Here is a 24,976-nt window from a genome sequence, read left to right as displayed (position 1 = left end):
TTGACTGAGGAATAAGGAGATCCTCCTGCCCAGGGTGACAGGAGGAGGACTGAGCGTAGCCGGCGCCTCGAAAACATCAGGTTCTACGAGCTGAATCTTTGGCCGGACGGGTTGAACATCCACGGCCTGCCGGTCTACTATAGGCTGCTTGAGTCAGCTGCCTTTGCGAGTAGTATGGACGATACTGCTGTGAGGATGATGGATAGGAAGAATATCTCTGTTGTTGATATCCCCCTCTGTATGAGGGTTGGCCATGCCCCCTAGGACGAAAGGACGATCTTCGATATTGCAGGGTCCCTAATGACCTTGCTGTGTCCGTCTTGATTGATTGTAGGGCTTCATCAACATGTTTTCCAAATAGCGCTTGGCCATCAAAGGGTAAGTCTAGGATTTTATTCTGGACTTCTGGGCGAAACGAGGTGGATTTAAGCCAGCCCTGTCTTCTTAGTACAGCTGCACCTGCAAGCTGTCTAAAAGCAGTGGTCGCTATATCCATTGCACAGTCTATAAGCTCTGCAGACGTGCGTTGACCTTCTTGTACAGTTTTATTTGCCTCCGATCTCGCGTCTTCTGGCAGTTGGTTAATAAAAGGTGCAATAGCCACCCAAAGCTGCCTGTCGAATCTAGACAAAATAGCCAAGGATTTGGCAGCTCTAACTAGTAGGCTAGCCATAGACGAAAACCTTTTCCCTAGGTTGTCTAGCCGCCTACCCTCCTTGTCTGGGGGTGCGGAAATCGGGGCAGAAGAATTCTTCGATCTTCTTTGAGCTGCCTGAGCTACTACTGAATCCGGAGGAGGATGTCCTGTCAAGCATGTTGGTGCATCATCAGGAGCTTTGTATTTTTTATCCAGACGTGGCAAAACTGCTGCGACTATTGCCGGATTATTCACGACTTCAAGGCCCTCTTCCCACAGGTAGTTCACCATCGGGATAGAGCGCACAGACTTCTGAAAGGGCTCTTTAAAATCATATAGGAAACAGTCTGTTTGCTTCGTAGGTAACGGTAAGGCAAAACGCTTGGCTGCCCTCTCAAAAAGATTGTGAAAACCTCCAATGTCTTCTGGTGGGGATTCCACCTTCGAATGAGAAGGAGAAGAAGGAGCAGGGATAATGTACTCGTCCCACTCTGAGTGAGTGTCCATGAGCTCTCCTTCCTTCCTGATCCCCTTCTGAGATGTCGGTGTTTGGGTAATTGTCATGTCCGGAGTGGCCACATTTGTGAGATGCACGGACGTTGGTCTCTGATGTGGAGTAGAAACACCAGAATTAGGCGATAGAGGAGGTTGTTCTCCTTGAGGAGGAAACCTTCTGTTGTAATCCACTAACATCACTCTAAGGCCAGTAAGCAGGTCGGAAGGAATATACGCCCCCTGTTGATATTGCTGATGCTCCGAGTAAACCTGGGGATCATAAGCTTCTTCATATTCTTCCTCTTCCTGGTACTTTACATTCAATTCAGAAGGACTGTGGGCTGTTCCAAAAGGCCCGTCTTCATCTGAATCTTTGTCTCCCTCCAAAAGATGTACTGGCACAAGGGAGGATACCTTACTAGGTGATGTGTGGGTTGGAGTTAACTTTTCTCCTCTTTTTTTAATGTTTTTCCCTCGTCGACGGTGTCGACGACGTGTAATGAAAATGTCACTTACCCAGTGTACATCTGTTCGTGGCATCAGTCGCTGTAGATTCGCATGTTTTGCATAGCTCGCCATCTGGTGTTGGGCCGGAGTGTTACAAGTTGTTTTTCTTCGAAGAAGTCTTTCGAGTCACGGGACCGAGTGACTCCTCCTTTTGTGTCCATTGCGCATGGGCGTCGACTCTATCCTTGATTGTTTTTCCCCGCAGAGGGTGAGGTAGGAGTTGTATTGTAGTAATAGTGCCCATGCAATGGAGTGACTAAGTATGTACCTATATAAGGTTGAAATGATATATATACAAATAGTGGAAGGTAGCTTCCGAACTGCTACAGGCTCCCGGGGAGGCGGGTGGGCACATGCGAATCTACAGCGACTGATGCCACGAACAGATGTACACTGGGTAAGTGACATTTTCAGTTCGATGGCATCTGTCGCTGTAGAAACGCATGTTTTGCATAGACTAGTAAGCAGTTATCTCCCCAAAAGCGGTGGCTCAGCCTGTAGGAGTGGAAGTAGTCTGAAACAATGTTCTTAATACGGCTTGCCCTACTGTGGCTTGTTGTGCGGATAACACGTCTACACAGTAGTGCTTGGTGAATGTGTGAGGCGTAGACCATGTGGCTGCCTTACATATTTCTTGCATTGGGATGTTTCCTAGAAAGGCCATGGTAGCACCTTTCTTTCTGGTTGAGTGTGCCCTTGGTGTAATGGGCAGCTGTCGTTTAGCTTTAAGGTAGCAGATTTGGATGCATTTAACTATCCATCTGGCTATACCTTGTTTTGATATTGGGTTTCCTGCATGAGGTTTTTGGAATGCAATAAATAGTTGTTTAGTCTTTCTGATGTTTTTAGTTCTGTCAATGTAATACATTAATGCTCTTTTGACATCTAATGTATGTAGTGCCCTCTCAGCTACGGAATCTGGCTGTGGGAAGAACACTGGAAGTTCCACTGTTTGATTTAGATGGAACGGTGAAATAACCTTTGGTAAAAATTTAGGATTAGTCCTTAGGACGACCTTATTCTTGTGTAGTTGTATAAAAGGTTCTTGTATTGTAAACGCCTGAATCTCGCTTACTCTTCTTAGGGAAGTAATGGCGATGAGGAATGCAACCTTCCAGGTTAGGAACTGTATTTCGCAGGAGTGCATGGGTTCAAAAGGTGGACCCATAAGTCTAGTTAGGACAACATTTAGGTTCCATGAAGGAACAGGTGGTGTTCTTGGTGGAATAATTCTTTTAAGGCCCTCCATGAATGCTTTAATGACTGGTATCCTATATAGGGAAGTTGAATAGGTAGTCTGCAGGTATGCAGATATTGCTGCAAGGTGTATTTTAATGGAAGAGAAAGCTAGGTTAGATTTTTGTAAGTGAAGCAAGTAACCCACTACATCTTTTGGAGTTGCGTGTAATGGTTGGATTTGATTAATATGGCAGTAGCAAACAAACCTCTTCCATTTACTTGCATAGCAGTGCCTGGTGGATGGCCTTCTGGCTTGCTTTATGACTTCCATACACTCTTGTGTAAGTTGTAAGTGTCCGAATTCTAGGATTTCAGGAGCCAGATTGCTAGATTCAGCGATGCTGGATCGGGGTGCCTGATCTGTTGGTTGTGTTGTGTTGTGTTAACAGATCCGGTCTGTTGGGCAGTTTGATGTGTGGTACTACTGATAGGTCTAGCAGCGCTGTGTACCAGGGTTGCCTTGCCCAAGTTGGTGCTATTAATATGAGTTTGAGTTTGTTTTGACTGAGTTTGTTTACCAGATAAGGAGGGAGAGGAGGAAAAGCGTAGGCAAATATCCCTGACCAGTTCATCCATAGGGCATTGCCCTGGGACTGCCTGTGTGGGTATCTGGATGCGAAGTTTTGGCATTTTGCGTTCTATTTTGTCGCAAACAAGTCTATCTGAGGTGTTCCCCAGAGCTTGAAGTAAGCGTTCAGAGTTTGGGGGTGAATTTCCCATTCGTGGACCTGTTGGTGATCTCGAGAGAGATTGTCTGCGAGTTGATTCTGAATCCCTGGGATAAACTGTGCTATTAGGCGAATTTGGTTGTGAATTGCCCAATGCCATATTCTTTGTGCCAACCGGCTCAACTGCGTTGAGTGTGTCCCCCCTTGCTTGTTTAGATAATACATTGTTGTCATGTTGTCTGTTTTGACGAGAATGTATTTGTGAACTATTATTGGTTAGAAAGCCTTTAGTGCTTGAAAAACTGCTAGCAGTTCTAGGTGATTTATATGCAGTTTTGTTTGATGTACGTTCCATTGTCCTTGTATGCTGTGTTGATCGAGGTGTGCTCCCCACCCTGTCATGGAAGCATCTGTTATTACGTATTGTGGCACTGGGTCTTGGAAAGGCCGCCCTTTGTTTAAATTTATATTGTCCCACCATAGAAGCGAGAGGTAAGTTTGGCGGTCTATTAACACCAGATCTAGAAGGTGACCCTGTGCTTGTGACCATTGTGATGCTAGGCACTGTTGTAAGGGCCTCATGTGCAGTCTTGCGTTCGGGACAATGGCTATGCATGAAGACATCATGCCTAGGAGTTGTAATATCATCTTTGCTTGTATCTTTTGTGTTGGATACATGCGTTGTATGATGTTGTTGAAGTTTTGAATTCTTTGTGGACTTGGAGTGGCTACTCCTTTTGTTGTGTTTATTATGGCTCCTAGGTACTGTTGTACTTTGCACGGCAGGATGTTTGATTTTGCGAAGTTGACGGTGAACCCCCGTTTGTAGAGGGTTTGTATGATTTGATTTGTGTGGTGTGAGCACTTTGCTAACGAATGGGCCTTGATTAGCCAGTCGTCTAGATACGGCAATACATGTATTTGCTGCCTTCTGATGTGTGCAGCGTCTACTGCTAGACATTTTGTAAAGACTCTTGGTGCTGTTGTTAAACCGAAAGGCAATACTTTGAATTGGTAATGTATTCCTTTGAATACAAACCTTAGGTATTTCCTGTGCGATGGATGTATTAGTATATGGAAATACGCGTCTTTGAGGTCTAAGGTTGTCATGTAGTCGTGTAGTTTGAGCAATGGTAGCACTTCTTGTAGTGTGACCATGTGAAAGTGGTCTGATTTGATGTATGTGTTTACTATCCTGAGGTGTAGGATTGGTCTTAGCGTCTTGTCCTTCTTTGGTATTAAGAAGTACAGTGAATAAACTCCTGTGTTTATTTGTGTGTTTGGTACTAATTCGATTGCATTCTTTTGCAATAGTGCTTGAACTTCTGTCTCCAGGAGCTCGGAATGATGTTGTGATTAATTTTGTGCTCTTGGTGGTATGTTTGGAGGGAATTGTAGAAATTCTATGCAATAACCATGTTGGATAATTGCTAGAACCCAAGTGTCTGTAGTGATTTCCTGCCATGCTTTGTAATAATGACCTATTCTTCCCCCCACTGGTGTTGTGTGGAGGGGATGAGTGACATGTGAGTCACTGCTTAGTTGCAGGGGTTTTGGGGCTTTGAAATTTTCCCCTATTCCTAGGGAATTGCCCTCCTCTGTATTGGCCCCGAAAGCCTCCCCTGTACTGTCCCTGGTAACTGGACGGTGTTGCCTGTGAGGTGCTGGCTTGTGTGGCCGGACCCCGAAACCCCCCTCTAAAGGGTGTCTTGCGGAAGGTGCCGTAGTTTCCTCTGCTCTGCGGGGAGTAGAGTGCGCCCATTGCTTTAGCAGTGTCCGTGTCCTTTTTAAGTTTTTCTATCGCTGTGTCCACTTCTGGACCGAACAGTTCTTTTTCATTGAAAGGCATATTGAGAACTGCCTGCTGTATCTCTGGTTTAAACCCAGACGTTCGTAGCCATGCATGCCTTCTGATGGTCACAGATGTATTAATTGTCCTTGCAGCTGTGTCTGCTGCGTCCATGGAGGAGCGTATCTGGTTGTTTGAAATGTTTTGACCTTCCTCAACCACTTGCTTCGGCCTTTTTTGTAGGTCTTTGGGTAGATGTTCAATGAGGTGTTGCATCTCATCCCAATGGGCTCTGTCGTAGCGCGCAAGTAGTGCTTGAGAGTTGGCGATGCGCCACTGGTTTGCAGCCTGTGCTGCGACTCTCTTTCCAGCTGCATCGAACTTGCGGCTTTCCTTATCTGGGGGTGGTGCATCCCCAGATGTGTGGGAGTTGGCCCTTTTCCTAGCTGCTCCTACAACGACGGAATCTGGTGGCAGCTGTGCAGTGATGAAAACAGGGTCTGTAGGGGGCGCCTTATACTTTTTTTCCACTCTTGGTGTGATTGCCCTACTTTTGACCGGCTCCTTAAAAATTTCTTTTGCGTGCCGGAGCATACCAGGGAGCATAGGCAGGCTTTGGTAGGAGCTGTGGGTGGAGGAGAGGGTGTTGAATAAAAAGTCATCCTCGACCTGTTCTGAGTGGAGGCTTACATTGTGAAATTGTGCTGCTCTAGCCACCACTTGAGAATACGCAGTGCTGTCCTCTGGTGGAGATGGCTTCGTAGGGTATGCCTCCGGGCTGTTATCTGACACTGGGGCGTCGTATAAGTCCCATGCGTCCTGATCCTGGTCACCCTGGCTCATGGTGGTGTGAGCTGGGGAATGTGATGGAGTTTGTGCTGGTGAGACGTGAATTACAGGCGGAGGAGAGGGTGGTGGAGTAACCTTTTTCACCACCTTTGTTTGTGGTGTTTGTTCAGTTTGGAACTCCAGTCTTCTTTTTCTTCTAATAGGGGGAAGGGTGCTTATTTTCCCTGTTCCCTCCTGTATGAAGATACGCTTTTGCGTATGGTCTACATCGGTAGATTGCAGCACTTCCTCGAACCTATGCTTTCGCATTTGGGAGGTTAGTGAATGCTCCTCTGTATAAGAGCCTGAAACTGGGTCGGTTGCAGGTTGTTTTGGCACCGAAACCCTGTCTGCATCTTTTTTCGGCTCCGAGCTGACTTTTCCCTTTTTCGGGTCCGAAACCTCTCGGCGTCGATCTTCGTCGGTGCCGCTATCTCGGCGTCGAGCCGTGTCTACACCGCTATCTCGGTGTCGATGCTTGTCTCCAGCACTTTCTCGGTCCCGAGAAGGCTGCGTACCGGTGTCTCGACCGGAGTCGGACTGTCTCAGCACTGTTTGGGCCTTTTTCGGTGCCGACGGTGGGTCACCGAATTTATGGGTCGAGCCATGGCCTGGTGGCAGTGGCGTCCCCTGGGCCTTGTCAATCTTCTTATGTGTTGTTTTCGACGTCTTACTCACGGTTCGTGGGTCATCGAATTCCTCGGAGTCCGATTCGTGGATCGAGAAGGTACCTTCCTCTTCTTGTTCCTCGAACTCTCGGTGGGCTGTCGGCGCGGACGCCATTTGAAGTCTTCTGGCTCGACGGTCTCGGAGAGTTTTTCGGGACCGGAACGCACGACAGGCCTCGCAGGTGTCTTCACTGTGCTCAGGTGACAGGCACAGGTTACAGACCAAGTGTTGGTCTGTATAGGGGTATTTGTTGTGGCATTTGGGACAGAAACGGAACGGGGTCCGTTCCATCGGCGTTCTTCTGCACGCGGTCGGGCCGACCAGGCCCCGACGGGGGATCGAAAAACTACCCCGAAGGGCACCGGAGCTCTTCGATCTTCGATGTGGTGTTGAATCTAACTACGCCGATCCCGAACGCAACAATACCGACGAAAATCTTTCGAATTTAGCTATCTTTCCGTTCCGAAACTCGGAGCGACAGGAACACGTCCGAACCCGATGGCGGAAAAAAAAACAATCGAGGATAGAGTCGACGCCCATGCGCAATGGACACAAAAGGAGGAGTCACTCGGTCCCGTGACTCGAAAGACTTCTTCGAAGAAAAACAACTTGTAACACTCCGGCCCAACACCAGATGGCGAGCTATGCAAAACATGCGTATCTACAGCGACAGATGCCATCGAACATCAACTTCGTCATGGACGGTGCCGTCGGCGCTGGACGCACAGTTATTTTAATAGCAGAAAGCCTCGCCGACGAGTCTACCGTCGACGAAGTCATCAACGACGGTAGGGCTGACACTGACATCAGCGCCGAAGACGAGGTGTAGACGGTCGTCGACGCTGATGTCGTTACAGTTCTCGTCGACGGTGGGGTACTTGCTCTCGTCGACGATGTCGCCGGCAGAGCCGTCGTCGATGGAAATTCAGAAATAGCTGTTGTCGTCGGCAATGCACCCACCGACGGTGCCGTCGACAGGGAATCTGTCGACTAAGCCTTTTTTCCAGCCACAGAGGATGGCTTTTTGAAAGGCACAGATGGTGGAACAGATGAAGACTTTCTGTGCCTCTTAGAACTGGAAGCATGTCTTTTCCCCTTTTTACCTGAGAGTTTAGTTGGGGAAGACCCTTATAAGACCCTGAAGCAGTCTTTTTGACGGCTTTTCTTGAGATTTGTGAGGGAGATCTAGAGCGTGATCTTGCCCTTTTAGATTATCTCTTAGATGTTGAGGATTCCTCACTCTCAGAATCAGAAACTGGATCCTTCCTATGTTTTAGTTTCTGCAGCCATATTAATAATCTGCCTTCCCTTTCTTTTAAGGTCTTAGAAGAAAATGTACGGCAAATCTTACCGTCTTTGGCTGAATGATCTGGGTACAGGCAGTAAATGCAGTCTTGGTGAGGGTCTTCAGAATGAAGTCTTTTCTTACCACAAGTCTTGCAGTCTCTGAAGAGACTCTTCTTTTCCTTGTCAGACATAGTTGAAAAATAGCTGACAAATCCAAATAAATGAGTTTCTCTGAGAGAAAAATAGTTGAATAAAGTTGTGAAGACAGAGCAGAGCTCTGAGGAGACTCCCTAGCACGACGTGCGGTAGAAAATCTGAGGTGCTAGAGCTTCTCTCAGGAGGTTCTGAAGGGTGCTGTCGCCTGATTGTGGAGGATCAGGTTTGGTCCTTTTCACAAAATGACTCTGATAGACTATGAAATTGAAGAGTGCTAGGGCCTTTTTCTCTTCAATATGTTTTAACATTACTTGTGAAAATTGTACCGGGACTCCCATCTCGACGACAGGGAATGATTCAAGCATGTGAATCTATGAAAGTTCCAATACTGGAGTAAAGTAAATATACTCAAACCAGAGCTTTGTGACTACAGTCATTTGTGTCCTAGAAAAACACAATAACTCCTCCTGAAGTAGGTAAAAAGTGAGTTCCAAGGTGCAAAAGAGACAGAAACGTGCCAACAGATCATGCAGTGTAGGTGATTGGGGTTTCACTAATAGGATAAATATGTTCCTTGATGAGAAATAAAATGAAACAGTAAATATACAATTCGTGTTTATTAACTAGGCCTGGGTGAAATTTTAACTACGCCGATGTAATAGAAATAATTTGGGTTTTGTGGTACTTTTGTGATGAGAAATTAAGCAATTACATCCATTCACACAACTTGGGGCAAAATGCCTACCCAAGAGAAAATGTACAGAGCTCAAACAGCTATTGGCTGCTGCTAATGTTCCTGTCCTGTAGCATTTAGCACTATTTTATTAGCGCAAAATGCAGCCTCTGGTTTATGTGGATGGGAAGGTGAATTTGCACTAAGAAAATAGCACTAAATGCAGGGCTACACTCATCTCGCAATTCCATGGTAATTTTGCTATAAATTCGCATAACTATGCTACAGTAATTTACACCCACCCCTAGTATACAAACTCCAGCAGGGTGACGGAAAAAGTTGGTGTTGGAGGGGAGTATGCAGGATTAGGAAATCTCCAAAAATCAATTACCAAGTACACATTTTAAGCTCAGACTATAACTCGTATGTATCAGACTTTAAAAAAAAAAAAAAAAAAAAAAAAACTAATTGACAAAAAAAAAAAACATTTGTGAGTCTGCCCTATCCTATAAGATTAAGAACCCGTTTCCAAACAACAAGATAAACCACCTCACACGTTTGATTAAAAGCTGGAGTTGAAAAAATGACTTACAGTAAGGAATCCAGGATGATGCTGTTAGCTTGGGTTGATGATGGAGATCGGTGGTTCACATACATTTCCACTGGCGAGGTACGAACCGAATGATCTACTAAATGCCCAACTGATGACGGCCTAGGGCGGTTTCCTTCTTGAGTGAAGGCAGAAGTCCGACTGCAAGGAAAACAAAATAATTAGAAAAATTCCTAACAGAAATTGGTCAGCATTCAAAAATAATCTTTTATGAACAGTTTCCTGGAGCCATAAAACTAAAATTCCACCCACACTTGGTTGAGCATAGTTGACTTTTAACAGCTCTAAAGCATTCTTTAAGATCGCATTCTCATTGTGCATCCTGCAACTGTATTTTGGTTAACAGTTCCACTTTCGAACCCACTTTGTCCGCAAGTCATCCTTCATCATTCACTTATACTAGGCATCCTCTACGCTTTCAATTTAATGGCAGCCTGCTAAAGGGGAAAGGGTAAACACAGACATGCACTATTTGGTAGCAGGAGTGGGGGGGCTTCTGTTTTAACTTATGTCAGGTGGTGCTTGGGAAGGAGTCTGGTCCTTTGGTAGTCCCATCGCTGGGACCCAGCAATCTCTACTAGTTCACAAGACAACAAACTGAGTGCCTACAACAGAATTGTACGGTATTGTGTTATGACCTGCTTACCAAAGACACATTTAATTTGAGCCTCTACTCTTTAACTCCCTCATAAGCACAAAGAAAAACAAATCAGCGAACACCATTAAATAGGAGACTTTCGAGATAGCAGCCACATCGCAAAAAATAAATAAAAAAAATTGGTTCTACACAATGCAGGTTATGTTGGAAAATGACAACTTTTCTCTTCATATCAATATACCAATAGTCATCATGACAACTGCAGAGATAAACCCAAACCTCTCCACACTGAAAATACTTGATGAAACTTCTGAACCTGATTCTATCTATGCCTGTGAAGAAATGCAGGATTTGGAAAGTGATAATATAGATGGACAGTAACTCACAAGCCAGATCCCTGCACAACTTTACACTGTTGACTGCATTACAGGGTTTTTCAACAATGGAGTTGTCACATATACACCCTTTTCAACCTCAAATAAATCTCAAACCAACTTATTGAGAGGCAAAGAAGAGTGTGCTATCACTGAACAGTAAGCAGACGTCCTGAGTTCACCAGTCTTCCCAGTGTTAACAGCAATATGAGCAATTAGTGCTACTCTTTTGTCTGATATCAGATATACTAGTAAACACATAACAATCCTAATGAATACAAGTTATAGGAGGCTGGCTCAGTTTATGGTGCACACCTATGGTGTGGCACCGTATACTGAGTCCAGGCAACCCTTAGTGATAGTGTTTAGGTGTCCAGATAGCAAAAGCTCTCTAGGGGTAGCTGCGGTGAGCAGCTAAAGCTTACTCAGGAGGTGTTTAAAGCACTTGCAATAGCACAATAGTCAGTAACTGTAACACAAGGAAGAACCATACCAAGTGTTCCAAAAATAAAGTATTCTTTATTACAACACTAGATCTACACTAACATTGGTAAATCTCCATGTGCAGATATCAACACATAAAATATACACTTAGCAAGAAGCAGGAAAAGCATAGAAATACATGGGATCTTATGGGGCGGGGGCAAACCATATACTAAGAAAGTCCTATTAAGAATGGAGGTGTCCAATCAAGGTAAGTGTGTTAGAATCTCAGGGGCTGGGAGGGTAAGAAATTACCCAAGGAAAGCACCAGAAATCCCAGGTGCCAGGGTGCAGAGCAGTTATCGAGCCGGGTGTGCCATATGCTAACACAGAACCATTGCAGTTGGATATTTATGGATACAGGACCCTTCCCAGTGGACCCTGAGAAAACCTGTTGGCACAAGAAGGTTGGAGAATACCCCCACCCATGGACTCCCAGAAGCTCAGAAGACCAGAGTACCTACACCAGGTGCATGGGGCTGAAGTGGCGTCAAAAACCCTTCTTGAAGTCAGTGGAAGCCTCGATTGTCCAGCATCTGTTGCGACCTGTGTCCAGGTCAGGGGAACCCAAGGGTGGATACCAGATGTAAAGAACCTAAAAAAGAAGGGAACAGTGTCCAGACCACTCGGAGATGTTCAGGCGGCGCACGCAGGCAATGCCCACCCTTTTGGAGGTGAAGTTCCTGCAGGACGGTGGAGGAAGAAGTCCAGCTCAGGGGTCCAGGAGATGCAGGGGATCCTTGGAGTCGCCCATGGGCTGTCCCACGTCTGTCGCTGGAGAGCAGGAGGGCCATAGGCCAGCAGGGCCACAAACAAGCTTTTATAAACACAAATAGTTGTTGCAAGAAAGATTGCCGGTTTTTGAGGACCAGCAAGGGCCTAGTGACTCGACCCCTGGAAGAGAGTTATGGCAGGCCTTCAGCAGGGTTGAAAGCCAGCTGGAGTTGGAGGTGCAAACACGAGTGACCCACTGGCATCAGGCACAGTGAGTCGCAAGGATCCCTCAGCAGTACAACAAAACAGGAGTCCCATATCGTAGGAGCTGCAGAGTTGTAGCTGATCTTCAAGTTGGTGAGTGCTAGAGGCTGGGGTTTCTTGGAGCCTGAAGATCTTCTGGAGGAGGAGCCAACAAGCCTTGGCAAGAGCAACAGTTGCAGCGCAAAGGGGTTCAGTTCCAGTGGCTGCAGCAAGGACCCATCGTCTCCCAAGCTGGTGAGAAAACAAGTCATACCCAGAGAGGACCACAGAACCACCACCAGTGTTGCAGAGCCTTTTGATGTCCGTGGGACATTAGGATCCATCAACCTGTCGTCGTCATCTTGAGGTGCCTGCAGAAGCAGGGGAGTGACTTCTTCACTCCAAGGGAGATTCGTCCTTGCTTCTTGGATGCAAACAGAGGATTTGTGACCCTAGAGGATGCACAGACACGGATGTTGCAGAGTTCTTGCAGAAGCTGGAGAAACAATGTTGCAGTGGGAGCCCTCCCAACTTGATACAGTCTTGTTTCAGTTCCATAAGAAGACCAGCAGCGGTTCTGGAGGCCAGGAGTAGAAGATGTCTTGCAGAAAGTTCATTCTGGAGTCTTGCTGAACGATTCAGAGGACCCACCTGTAGGAGGCTGGACTGGCTTGTAGTGAGTACCAAGGGGTACTTGCACCTTGCACCAGGCCCAGTTATCCCTCATTAGTGTATAGGGTGTCTAGCAGCTTAGGCTGATAGATAATGGTAGCTTAGCAGAGCAGCTTAGGCTGAACTAGGAGACGTGTGAAGCTACTACAGTACCACTTAGTGTCATATGCACAATATCATAAGAAAACACAATACACAGTTATACTAAAAATAAAGGTACTTTATTTTTATGACAATATGCCAAAGTATCTTAGAGTGTACCCTCAGTGAGAGGATAGGAAATATACACAAGATATATATACACAATAGCAAAAATATGCAGTATAGTCTTAGAAAACAGTGCAAACAATGTATAGTTACAATAGGATGCAATGGGGAAACATAGGGATAGGGGCAACACAAACCATATACTCCAAAAGTGGAATGCGAACCACGAATGGACCCCAAACCTATGTGACCTTGTAGAGGGTCGCTGGGACTATTAGAAAATAGTGAGAGTTAGAAAAATAACCCTCCCCAAGACCCTGAAAAGTGAGTGCAAAGTGCACTAAAGTTCCCCTAAGGACAAAGAAGTCGTGTTAGAGGAATAATGCAGGAAAGACACAAACCAACAATGCAACAACTGTGGATTTCCAATCTAGGGTACCTGTGGAACAAGGGGACCAAGTCCAAAAGTCACAAGCAAGTCGGAGATGGGCAGATGCCCAGGAAATGCCAGCTGCGGGTGCAAAGAAGCTTCTACTGGACAGAAGAAGCTGAGGTTTCTGCAGGAACGAAAAGGGCTAGAGACTTCCCCTTTGGTGGACGGATCCCTCTCGCCGTGGAGAGTCGTGCAGAAGTGTTTTCCCACCGAAAGAACGCCAACAAGCCTTGCTAGCTGCAAATCGTGCGGTTAGCGTTTTTGGACGCTGCTGTGGCCCTGGAGGGACCAGGAGGTCGCCAATTGGACCAGGTGAGAGAGGGGACGTCGAGCAAGACAAGGAGCCCTCTCAGCAGCAGGTAGCACCTGGAGAAGTGCCAGAAACAGCCACTACGAGGATGCGTGAAACGGTGCTCACCCGAAGTTACACAAAGGAGTCCCACGTCGCCGGAGACCAACTTAGAAAGTCGTGCAATGCAGGTTAGAGTGCCGTGGACCCAGGCTTGGCTGTGCACAAAGGATTTCCGCCGGAAGTGCACAGGGGCCGGAGTAGCTGCAAAAGTCGCGGTTCCCAGCAATGCAGCCCAGCGAGGTGAGGCAAGGACTTACCTCCACCAAACTTGGACTGAAGAGTCACTGGACTGTGGTGGTCACTTGGACAGAGTCGCTGGATTCGAGGGACCTCGCTCGTCGTGCTGAGAGGAGACCCAAGGGACCAGTAATGCAGCTTTTTGGTGCCTGCGGTTGCAGGGGGAAGATTCCGTCGACCCACGGGAGATTTCTTCGGAGCTTCTAGTGCAGAGAGGAGGCAGACTACCCCCACAGCATGCACAAGCAGGAAAACAGTCGAGAAGGCGGCAGGATCAGCGTTACAGAGTTGCAGTAGTCGTCTTTGCTACTATGTTGCAGGTTTGCAGGCTTCCAGCGCGGTCAGCAGTCGATTCCTTGGCAGAAGGTGAAGAGAGAGATGCAGAGGAACTCGGATGAGCTCTTGCATTCGTTATCTAAAGTTTCCCCAGAGACAGAGACCCTAAATAGCCAGAAAAGAGGGTTTGGCTACCTAGGAGAGAGGATAGGCTACTAACAACTGAAGGAGCCTATCAGAAGGAGTCTCTGACGTCACCTGGTGGCACTGGCCACTCAGAGCAGTCCAGTGTGCCAGCAGCACCTCTGTTTCCAAGATGGCAGAGGTCTGGAGCACACTGGAGGAGCTCTGGACACCTCCCAGGGGAGGTGCAGGTCAGGGGAGTGGTCACTCCCCTTTCCTTTGTCCAGTTTCGCACCAGAGCAGGGCTAAGGGGTCCCCTGAACCGGTGTAGACTGGCTTATGCAGAATTGGGCACATCTGTGCCCAACAAAGCATTTCCAGAGGCTGGGGGAGGCTACTCCTCCCCTGCCTTCACACCATTTTCCAAAGGGAGAGGGTGTAACACCCTCTCTCAGAGGAAGTCCTTTGTTCTGCCATCCTGGGCCAGGCCTGGCTGGACCCCAGGAGGGCAGATGCCTGTCTGAGGGGTTGGCAGCAGCAGCAGCTGCAGTGAAACCCCAGGAAGGGCAGTTTGGCAGTACCAGGGTCTGTGCTACAGACCACTGGGATTATGGGATTGTGCCAACTATGCCAGGATGGCATAGAGGGGGCAATTCCATGATCATAGACATGTTACATGGCCATATTCGGAGTTACCATTGTGAAGCTACATATAGGTAGTGACCTATATGTAGTGCACGCGTGTAATGGTGTCCCCGCACTCACAAAGTTCAGGGAATTGGCTCTGAACAATGTGGGGGCACCTTGGCTAGTGCCAGGGTGCCCTCACACTAAGTAACTTTGCACCTAACCTTTACCAGGTAAAGGTTAGACATATAGGTGACTTATAAGTTACTTAAGTGCAGTGTAAAATGGCTGTGAAATAACGTGGACGTTATTTCACTCAGGCTGCAGTGGCAGGCCTGTGTAAGAATTGTCAGAGCTCCCTATGGGTGGCAAAAGAAATGCTGCAGCCCATAGGGATCTCCTGGAACCCCAATACCCTAGGTACCTCAGTACCATATACTAGGGAATTATAAGGGTGTTCCAGTAAGCCAATGTAAATTGGTAAAAATGGTCACTAGCCTGTTAGTGACAATTTGGAAAGAAATGAGAGAGCATAACCACTGAGGTTCTGATTAGCAGAGCCTCAGTGAGACAGTTAGTCACTACACAGGTAACACATTCAGGCACACTTATGAGCACTGGGGCCCTGGGTTACCAGGGTCCCAGTGACACATACAACTAAAACAACATATATACAGTGAAAAATGGGGGTAACATGCCAGGCAAGATGGTACTTTCCTACACAACCCCCCCCCCAAACGAAGGACAATAAGACTAGCCATGACCTGATGAGTCTTCATTGTCTAAGTGGAAATATCTGGAGAGTCCATCTGCATTGGAGTGGCTACTCCCAGGTCTATGTTCCACTGTATAGTCCATTCCCTGTAGGGATATGGACCACCTCAACAATTTAGGATTTTCACCTTTCATTTGTTTTAGCCAAAGTAGAGGTTTGTGGTCTGTCTGAACAATGAAGTGAGTGCCAAACAGGTATGGCCTCAACTTCTTCAGAGCCCAGACCACAGCAAAGGCCTCCCTCTCAATGGCAGACCAACGCTTTTCTCTAGGGGTCAACCTCCTACTAATAAAAGCAACAGGTTGATCCTGGCCCTCAGAATTAAGTTGTGATAGGACTGCCCCTACTCCTAATTCAGATGCATCAGTCTGGACATAGAATTTTTTAGAGTAACAAGGGCTTTTCAGGACAGGTGCAGAGCACATGGCCTGCTTCAGCTCCTCAAAAGCTTTCTGACAGTTTGCTGTCCATAATACCTTTTTAGGCATTTTCTTGGATGTGAGGTCATTAAGAGGGGCTGCAATGGAGCCATAGTTCTTTATGAACCTCCTGTAATACCCAGTGAGGCCTAGGAAGGCTCTCACCTGAGTCTGAGTGGTAGGGGGAACCCAATCAATAATTGTTTGGATTTTCCCCTGAAGTGGTGGAATCTGTTCCCCACCAACAAGGTGTCCCAGATAAACCACCTTACCCTGCCCTATCTGGCACTTTGAAGCCTTGATAGTAAGGCCTGCCTTTTGCAGGGCCTCCAAAACTTTCCATAGGTGGACCAGGTGATCATCCCAGCTGGAGCTAAAGACAGCTATATCGTCCAAATATGCTGCACTGAAAGCTTCCAGCCCTTGCAGGACTGTGTTCACCAACCTCTGAAAAGTGGCAGGTGCATTTTTCAAACCAAAAGGCATTACAGTAAACTGGTAATGTCCTCCAATGGTTGAAAATGCAGTCTTAGGTTTAGCATCTTCTGACAATTTGATCAGCCAATACCCTGCAGTCAAGTCAAAAGTGCTTAGATACTTGGCAGATGCCAGCGTATCTATGAGCTCATCTGCCCTGGGTATAGGGTGAGCATCAGTTTTGGTTACCAAGTTGAGACCTCTATAGTCTACACAAAACCGCATTTCCTTCTTTCCATCTTTGGAATGGGGTTTTGGTACCAGTACCACAGGAGAAGCCCATGGACTGTCAGAGTGCTCAACTACTCCTAGTTCTAACATTTTCTGGACCTCTTGCTTTATGCAGTCCCTGACATGGTCAGGCTGCCTACAGATCTTACTTTTGACAGGCAAGCTGTCTCCAGTATCTATAGTGTGCTCACACCAAGAAGTGGTACCTGGCACAGTAGAGAAGAGTTCAGAGAATTGATCTAGGAGGTTTATGCAATTGTCTTTCTGCTCAGCAGTAAGACAATCAGCCAAAACTACACCTTCCACCAGAGCATCTTGTTCTGTGGAAGAGAAGAGATCAGGTAGAGGATCACTGTCTTCTTCCTGTCCCTCATCTGTTGCCATGAGCAGGGTGAGATCAGCCCTGTCATAGTAGGGTTTCAGGCGGTTGACATGGAGCACCCTAAGGGGACTCCTGGCAGTGCCTAAGTCAAGTAATAGGTGACTTCTCCCTTCTTTTCAACAATTGTGTGGGGTCCACTCCATTTATCTTGGAGTGCTCTTGGGGCCACTGGCTCCAAGACCCACACTTTCTGCCCTGGTTGGTACTGAACCAAAACAGCCTTCTGATCATGCCATTGCTTCTGGAGCTCTTGGCTGGCCTGAAGGTTTTTACTGCCCTTTTTCATGTACTCAGCCATCCTTGATCTGAGGCCAAGTACATAATCCACAATATCCTGCTTAGGAGCTTTTAAAGGTTGTTCCCAACCCTCCTTTACAAGTGTGAGTGGACCCCTAACAGGGTGTCCAAAAAGAAGTTCAAAGGGGCTGAAGCCCACTCCTTTCTGGGGTACCTCCCTGTAGGCAAAAAGGAGGCATGGTAGAAGGATATCCCATCTCCTGCGGAGTTTTTCAGGGAGACCCATAATCATGCCTTTGAGAGTTTTATTAAATCTCTCCACCAGTCCATTTGTTTGTGGATGATAGGGTGTTGTGAACTTGTACGTTACACCACACTCCTTCCACATGGCCTTTAAGTATGCAGACATGAAATTGCTTCCCTTGTCTGATACTACTTCCTTTGGGAAGCCCACCCTGGAAAATATTCCCAGGAGGGCCTTTGCCACTGCAGGTGCTGTAGTGGTCCTTAAAGGAATAGCTTCAGGATATCTTGTGGCATGGTCCACTACCACTAAGATAAATCTATTGCCTGAAGCAGTAGGAGGGTCAAGGGGGCCAACTATGTCAACCCCTACCCTTTCAAAGGGAACCCCAACCACAGGCAGTGGAATAAGGGGTGCATTTGGGGTGCCACCTGTCTTGCCACTGGCTTGACAGGTTTCACAGGACTTACAAAATTATTTTGTGTCCTCAGACATCCTAGGCCAATGAAACAATGGAACCAGTCTGTCCCAAGTTTTCATTTGACCAAGGTGCCCAGCTAGGGGAATGTCATGTGCCAGGGTTAGGAGGAACTTTCTGTACTCCTGAGGAATCACTAATCTCCTGGCAGCTCCAGGTTTAGGATCCCTATGCTCAGTGTACAAGAGGTTGTCCTCCCAGTAAAGTCTGTGAGAGTCACTGACATCCCCATTAGCCTGTTTGACAGCTTGCTGTCTGAGACCCTCTAATGTGGGACAGGTTTGATGTGCCACACTCCGCTCCTCTCTGGCAGGCCCCCCTTCACCCAAAAGCTCAGCAGTGTCTGCTTTCAGCTCCTCTGGTGTAGGTTCTGCACAGGGAGGGAATTCTTCTTCCTCAGAAGTAGAATCCACTGTAGAGGGAGGGATAGTAGGAAGTGGTTTGCTTCTACTAGCCCTAGCTTTAGGGAGCACTTGGTCCATTGTTCCAGGATCCAAGCTTCCCTGTCCTTTTTGCTTTTTGGCCTGAGCCCTTGTCAAAGCAAAAATATGCCCTGGGATGCCCAGCATTGCTGCATGGGCCTCCAACTCCACATCTGACCAAGCTGATGTCTCCAAATCATTCCCTAATAGACAGTCTACAGGTAAATCTGAAGCTACCACAACTTTCTTTGGACCAGTAACCCCCCCCAGTTGAGATTTACAACAGCCATGGGGTGGCTAAGTGTGTTGTTGTGAGCATCGGTTACTTGGTACTGGTGACCAAGTAGGTGTTGTTCAGGGTGGACCAGTTTCTCTATGACCATAGTCACACTGGCTCCAGTGTCCCTGTAGGCCTGAACCTCAACACCATTTATTAGGTGTAGCTGCTTGTACTTATCCATATTAAGGGGACAAGCAACTAAGGTGGCTAAATCAATAGCCCCCTCAGAGACTAACACAGCCTCTGTGGCCTCCCTAACAAGGCCAACCCCAACTAAGTTACCAATAGTGAGCCCAGCTACTCCCTTGGATTGGCTATTAGTAGGTGTGCTCCCACCACCACTGCTATTAGTAGGGACACTAGGTGTAGCAGTAGGGGTTGTAGTGGTAGGAGGCTTGGTGCCTTTCTTTGGACAACTGGGATCTGTTGTCCAATGGCCTTTTATTTTACATAAATAGCACCATGGTTTCTTTTCCTTGTTCTGATTAAAAGAGGATTTGGATTTGGGCCCACCACCCCCACCAGAGTGTTTTTGTGGGCCTGATGAAGACTCATTTTTAGATTTGTCCCCACCCTTGTCAGAAGACTTACCATCCTTCTTTTTGTTGCCATCTTTGTCACCCCCTGTATGAACTTTTCTGTTCACCCTTGTTCTGACCCATTTGTCTGCCTTCTTTCCCAATTCTTGGGGAGAGGTCAGATCAGAGTCCACCAAGTACTGGTGCAACAAATCAGACACACAATTATTAAGAATATGCTCTCTCAGGATCAAGTTATACAGGCTGTCATAATCAGTAACTTTACTGCCATGTAACCACCCCTCCAAGGCCTTCACTGAATGGTCAATGAAATCAACCCAGTCTTGTGAAGACTCCTTTTTGGTCTCTCTGAACTTTATCCTGTATTGTTCAGTGGTTAAGCCATAACCATCCAGGAGTGCATTCTTAAGAACTTGGAAATTATTAGAATCATTTTCTTTCACAGTAAGGAGCCTATCCCTACCTTTTCCACTAAATGATAGCCATAGGATAGCAGCCCACTGCCTTTGAGGGACATCCTGTACAACACAGGCCCTCTCAAGTGCAGCAAACCACTTGTTAATGTCATCCCCCTCCTTATAAGGGGGAACTATCTTGTGCAGATTCCTGGAATCATGCTCTTTTGCAGGATGACTATGGGGAATACTGCTGCTGCCACCATGGGTTTCTAAACCCAGTTTCTGTCTCTCCTTCTCTACTTCTAAAGTCTGTCTATCCAAATCCAGCTGTTGCTTCTTGAGCTTCAGTCTGGTTTGTTCCACTCTCAATCTATTGAGCTCCCTTTCTAACAATCTGTCATCAGGGTGGGTGGGAGGGACATGCCTTGAAACAGAAGTATGGTGAGAATGGACAGAAGGAGACCTGTCCCTTACAGAAGCCACCCTAACAGCTTGGCTAACAGAAACATCACTACCAGTATGGTGAGAATAAATGTTTTTGCTATGATGTGAGACAACACTATTTATATGGAGTGGCTCATCATCATTACCAACTATGCTAGACTGTCTAGTAATGGGCAGGCTAGGAAGTTTCTTTCCTGAATCTTTTCCTGGTGGAGTCCCTGGATCAGATTGAGAACCATTAGCTACTTTTTCAACAGATGGGGCACTTCTAGCCTTATCCTGTTCTCTAAGCATGTTAAGTAACAGTTCCAGGGAAGGATTCTTCCCTACACTCAAACCTCTCTCTACACAGAGACTCCTTGCTCCTTTCCAGCTAAGGTGGTCATATGCAAGTTTGGACAGATCAACATTTTGGCCTGTGCCAGACATTTTTAGAGAGAGTTAAAGTGATAGTAAAAGATAAAACGTTTGTCAGAGCTTTTAGAAAGACAGAGAAAAAAAACTTTTAAAACTTTTTAGAACTTTTTAGTAAGTTAGGAGTACTTTTCAGCACTTAGAAAAGAGTGAAAAGAGGAAATGCAAAACTTTTTGGCTATGTGTATATACACTGACCTTGTTTTGTATATTTTTCTCTTATGAAAAGTACAATGACAAGAGTGGTAAGTAGTCTCAAAGCACTTATCCCACCGCTGCCACCAATGTAGGAGGCTGGACTGGCTTGTAGTGAGTACCAAGGGGTACTTGCACCTTGCACCAGGCCCAGTTATCCCTCATTAGTGTATAGGGTGTCTAGCAGGTTAGGCTGATAGATAATGGTAGCTTAGCAGAGCAGCTTAGGCTGAACTAGGAGACGTGTGAAGCTACTACAGTACCACTTAGTGTCATATGCACAATATCATAAGAAAACACAATACACAGTTATACTAAAAATAAAGGTACTTTATTTTTATGACAATATGCCAAAGTATCTTAGAGTGTACCCTCAGTGAGAGGATAGGAAATATACACAAGATATATATACACAATAGCAAAAATATGCAGTATAGTCTTAGAAAACAGTGCAAACAATTTATAGTTACAATAGGATGCAATGGGGAAACATAGGGATAGGGGCAACACAAACCATATACTCCAAAAGTGGAATGCGAACCACGAATGGACCCCAAACCTATGTGACCTTGTAGAGGGTCGCTGGGACTATTAGAAAATAGTGAGAGTTAGAAAAATAACCCTCTCCAAGACCCTGAAAAGTGAGTGCAAAGTGCACTAAAGTTCCCCTAAGGACAAAGAAGTCGTGTTAGAGGAATAATGCAGGAAAGACACAAACCAACAATGCAACAACTGTGGATTTCCAATCTAGGGTACCTGTGGAACAAGGGGACCAAGTCCAAAAGTCACAAGCAAGTCGGAGATGGGCAGATGCCCAGGAAATGCCAGCTGCGGGTGCAAAGAAGCTTCTACTGGACAGAAGAAGCTGAGGTTTCTGCAGGAACGAAAAGGGCTAGAGACTTCCCCTTTGGTGGACGGATCCCTCTCGCCGTGGAGAGTCGTGCAGAAGTGTTTTCCCGCCGAAAGAACGCCAACAAGCCTTGCTAGCTGCAAATCGTGCGGTTACCGTTTTTGGACGCTGCTGTGGCCCTGGAGGGACCAGGAGGTCGCAAATTGGACCAGGTGAGAGAGGGGACGTCGAGCAAGACAAGGAGCCCTCTCAGCAGCAGGTAGCACCCGGAGAAGTGCCAGAAACAGGCACTACGAGGATGCGTGAAACGGTGCTCACCCGAAGTTACACAAAGGAGTCCCACGTCGCCGGAGACCAACTTAGAAAGTCGTGCAATGCAGGTTAGAGTGCCGTGGACCCAGGCTTGGCTGTGCACAAAGGATTTTCGCCGGAAGTGCACAGGGGCCGGAGTAGCTGCAGAAGTCGCGGTTCCCAGCAATGCAGCCCAGCGAGGTGAGGCAAGGACTTACCTCCACCAAACTTGGACTGAAGAGTCACTGGACTGTGGGGGTCACTTGGACAGAGTCGCTGGATTCGAGGGACCTCGCTCGTCGTGCTGAGAGGAGACCCAAGGGACCGGTAATGCAGCTTTTTGGTGCCTGCGGTTGCAGGGGGAAGATTCCGTCGACCCACGGGAGATTTCTTCGGAGCTTCTGGTGCAGAGAGGAGGCAGACTACCCCCACAGCATGCACAAGCAGGAAAACAGTTGAGAAGGCGGCAGGATCAGCGTTACAGAGTTGCAGTAGTCGTCTTTGCTACTATGTTGCAGGTTTGAAGGCTTCCAGCGCGGTCAGCAGTCGATTCCTTGGCAGAAGGTGAAGAGAGAGATGCAGAGGAACTCGGATGAGCTCTTGCATTCGTTATCTAAAGTTTCCCCAGAGACAGAGACCCTAAATAGCCAGAAAAGAGGGTTTGGCTACCTAGGAGAGAGGATAGGCTACTAACACCTGAAGGAGCCTATCAGAAGGAGTCTCTGACGTCACCTGGTGGCACTGGCCACTCAGAGCAGTCCAGTGTGCCAGCAGCACCTCTGTTTCCAAGATGGCAGAGGTCTGGAGCACACTGGAGGAGCTCTGGACACCTCCCAGGGGAGGTGCAGGTCAGGGGAGTGGTCACTCCCCTTTCCTTTGTCCAGTTTTGCGCCAGAGCAGGGCTAAGGGGTCCCCTGAACCGGTGTAGACTGGCTTATGCAGAATTGGGCACATCTGTGCCCAACAAAGCATTTCCAGAGGCTGGGGGAGGCTACTCCTCCCCTGCCTTCACACCATTTTCCAAAGGGAGAGGGTGTAACACCCTCTCTCAGAGGAAGTCCTTTGTTCTGCCATCCTGGGCCAGGCCTGGCTGGACCCCAGGAGGGCAGATGCCTGTCTGAGGGGTTGGCAGCAGCAGCAGCTGCAGTGAAACCCCAGGAAGGGCAGTTTGGCAGTACCAGGGTCTGTGCTACAGACCACTGGGATTATGGGATTGTGCCAACTATGCCAGGATGGCATAGAGGGGGCAATTCCATGATCATAGACATGTTACATGGCCATATTCGGAGTTACCATTGTGAAGCTACATATAGGTAGTGACCTATATGTAGTGCACGCGTGTAATGGTGTCCCCGCACTCACAAAGTTCAGGGAATTGGCTCTGAACAATGTGGGGGCACCTTGGCTAGTGCCAGGGTGCCCTCACACTAAGTAACTTTGCACCTAACCTTTACCAGGTAAAGGTTAGACATATAGGTGACTTATAAGTTACTTAAGTGCAGTGTAAAATGGCTGTGAAATAACGTGGACGTTATTTCACTCAGGCTGCAGTGGCAGGCCTGTGTAAGAATTGTCAGAGCTCCCTCTGGGTGGCAAAAGAAATGCTGCAGCCCATAGGGATCTCCTGGAACCCCAATACCCTGGGTACCTCAGTACCATATACTAGGGAATTATAAGGGTGTTCCAGTAAGCCAATGTAAATTGGTAAAAATGGTCACTAGCCTGTCAGTGACAATTTGGAAAGAAATGAGAGAGCATAACCACTGAGGTTCTGATTAGCAGAGCCTCAGTGAGACAGTTAGTCACTACACAGGTAACACATTCAGGCACACTTATGAGCACTGGGGCCCTGGGTTACCAGGGTCCCAGTGACACATACAACTAAAACAACATATATACAGTGAAAAATGGGGGTAACATGCCAGGCAAGATGGTACTTTCCTACACCACCCTCAGGGGAGCCCTTAAATAACCAAGGAGGGTTGGTCACTCTCTGTAGTGACCCACCTATCAAAGGGGGTCAATAACGTCATCTACCTGGCCTAACCAGTCAAATGCTCCTAGAGACCTCTGCCTACCTTGTTTCCAAGATAGCAGAATCAACCAGCCACTTGACAGAGCTCTGTGCAACTCCCTAGGGGAGCACCTGGACAGGGGGATGGTCACTCCCCTGTCCTTTGTGTGGTTTCGTGCCAGAGCTGGAACTGGGGGTTCCTGAATTGGTGCAAACCAGAATATGCAGGGAGAGCACCAAATGTGCCCTTCAAAGGAGTCTGGTGGCAGTCAGAGGCCACCCCACCCAGAGACACGAATTTCAAAGGTAGAGGTGGTCAGACATCGCTCTTGTAGGAAATCCTTTGTTCTGCCTTTCCCCACTTGAGTTAGGCTCATCAGCAGGGGGGCAGAACAGTGTCTGGGGTCGGCAGTAACATGAGCTGGCAGCCAAACCCTGTAAGGCAGAACAGGCAGAGCTGGGAGATCCTCTAAGGAACCAACAGAGTACATGGGATGATGCAATCAGCACTGGAATCAGTGTATTTGCATGATTTCAATATGTTTGATACGAAAAATGCCTAGGTTCAGAGACGCCATTATGTAGTTGAACCACTTGTGTTGACCAGTGTCCTCTACATACCTTAAGAAGGCTTCCCCACCCTTACAAATCCCAGGAAGTAGAGTTTGGAGTTTGTAGGGGTACCTCTGCTCATGCAGTGGTACTCTCACACTCCGGAATCTTGGGCTGAAGAGCCTACCAGAGGGGTGACTTTCAGCATCCAACTGCAGTGATCGCGATATAAGGCAAGTGTAAGGAAATGCCTTCCTTTGCATGGGTACCCCCTGACTGTTTACCTTTTGTTGATGCCCGTCATTATTGAAAGTGTGCTGGGACCCTGCTAACCACACCCCAGCACCAGTGTTCTTTGCCTAAACTGTACCTTTGTTCCCACAATTGTTACAGCGCTGGCACACAGATAAGTCCCTTGTAAATGGTATCCCTGGTAC

At 47.3% G+C, this 24,976-nt stretch overlaps 1 protein-coding gene across 3 annotated transcripts in view; it reads right to left on the bottom strand.

The window, feature by feature from the left end:
* PTPN4 (protein tyrosine phosphatase non-receptor type 4) overlaps nucleotides 1–24,976 on the bottom strand; it is a 975,501-nt gene that overhangs the window by 545,938 nt on the left and 404,587 nt on the right. For all 3 annotated transcript variants that reach the window (XM_069224613.1, XM_069224612.1, XM_069224614.1), the window contains exon 15: nucleotides 9,541–9,699. In XM_069224613.1, coding sequence (XP_069080714.1) covers nucleotides 9,541–9,699 — 159 coding nt within the window. The remainder of the gene's footprint in view (nucleotides 1–9,540; nucleotides 9,700–24,976) is intronic.

This window comes from Pleurodeles waltl, chromosome 3_1 (genome assembly GCF_031143425.1).
Source record: "Pleurodeles waltl isolate 20211129_DDA chromosome 3_1, aPleWal1.hap1.20221129, whole genome shotgun sequence".
NCBI lineage: Eukaryota > Metazoa > Chordata > Amphibia > Caudata > Salamandridae > Pleurodeles > Pleurodeles waltl.
The sequence above is the reverse complement of the archived record's forward strand: the minus strand, read 5'-3'. Positions and strand labels throughout refer to the sequence as shown.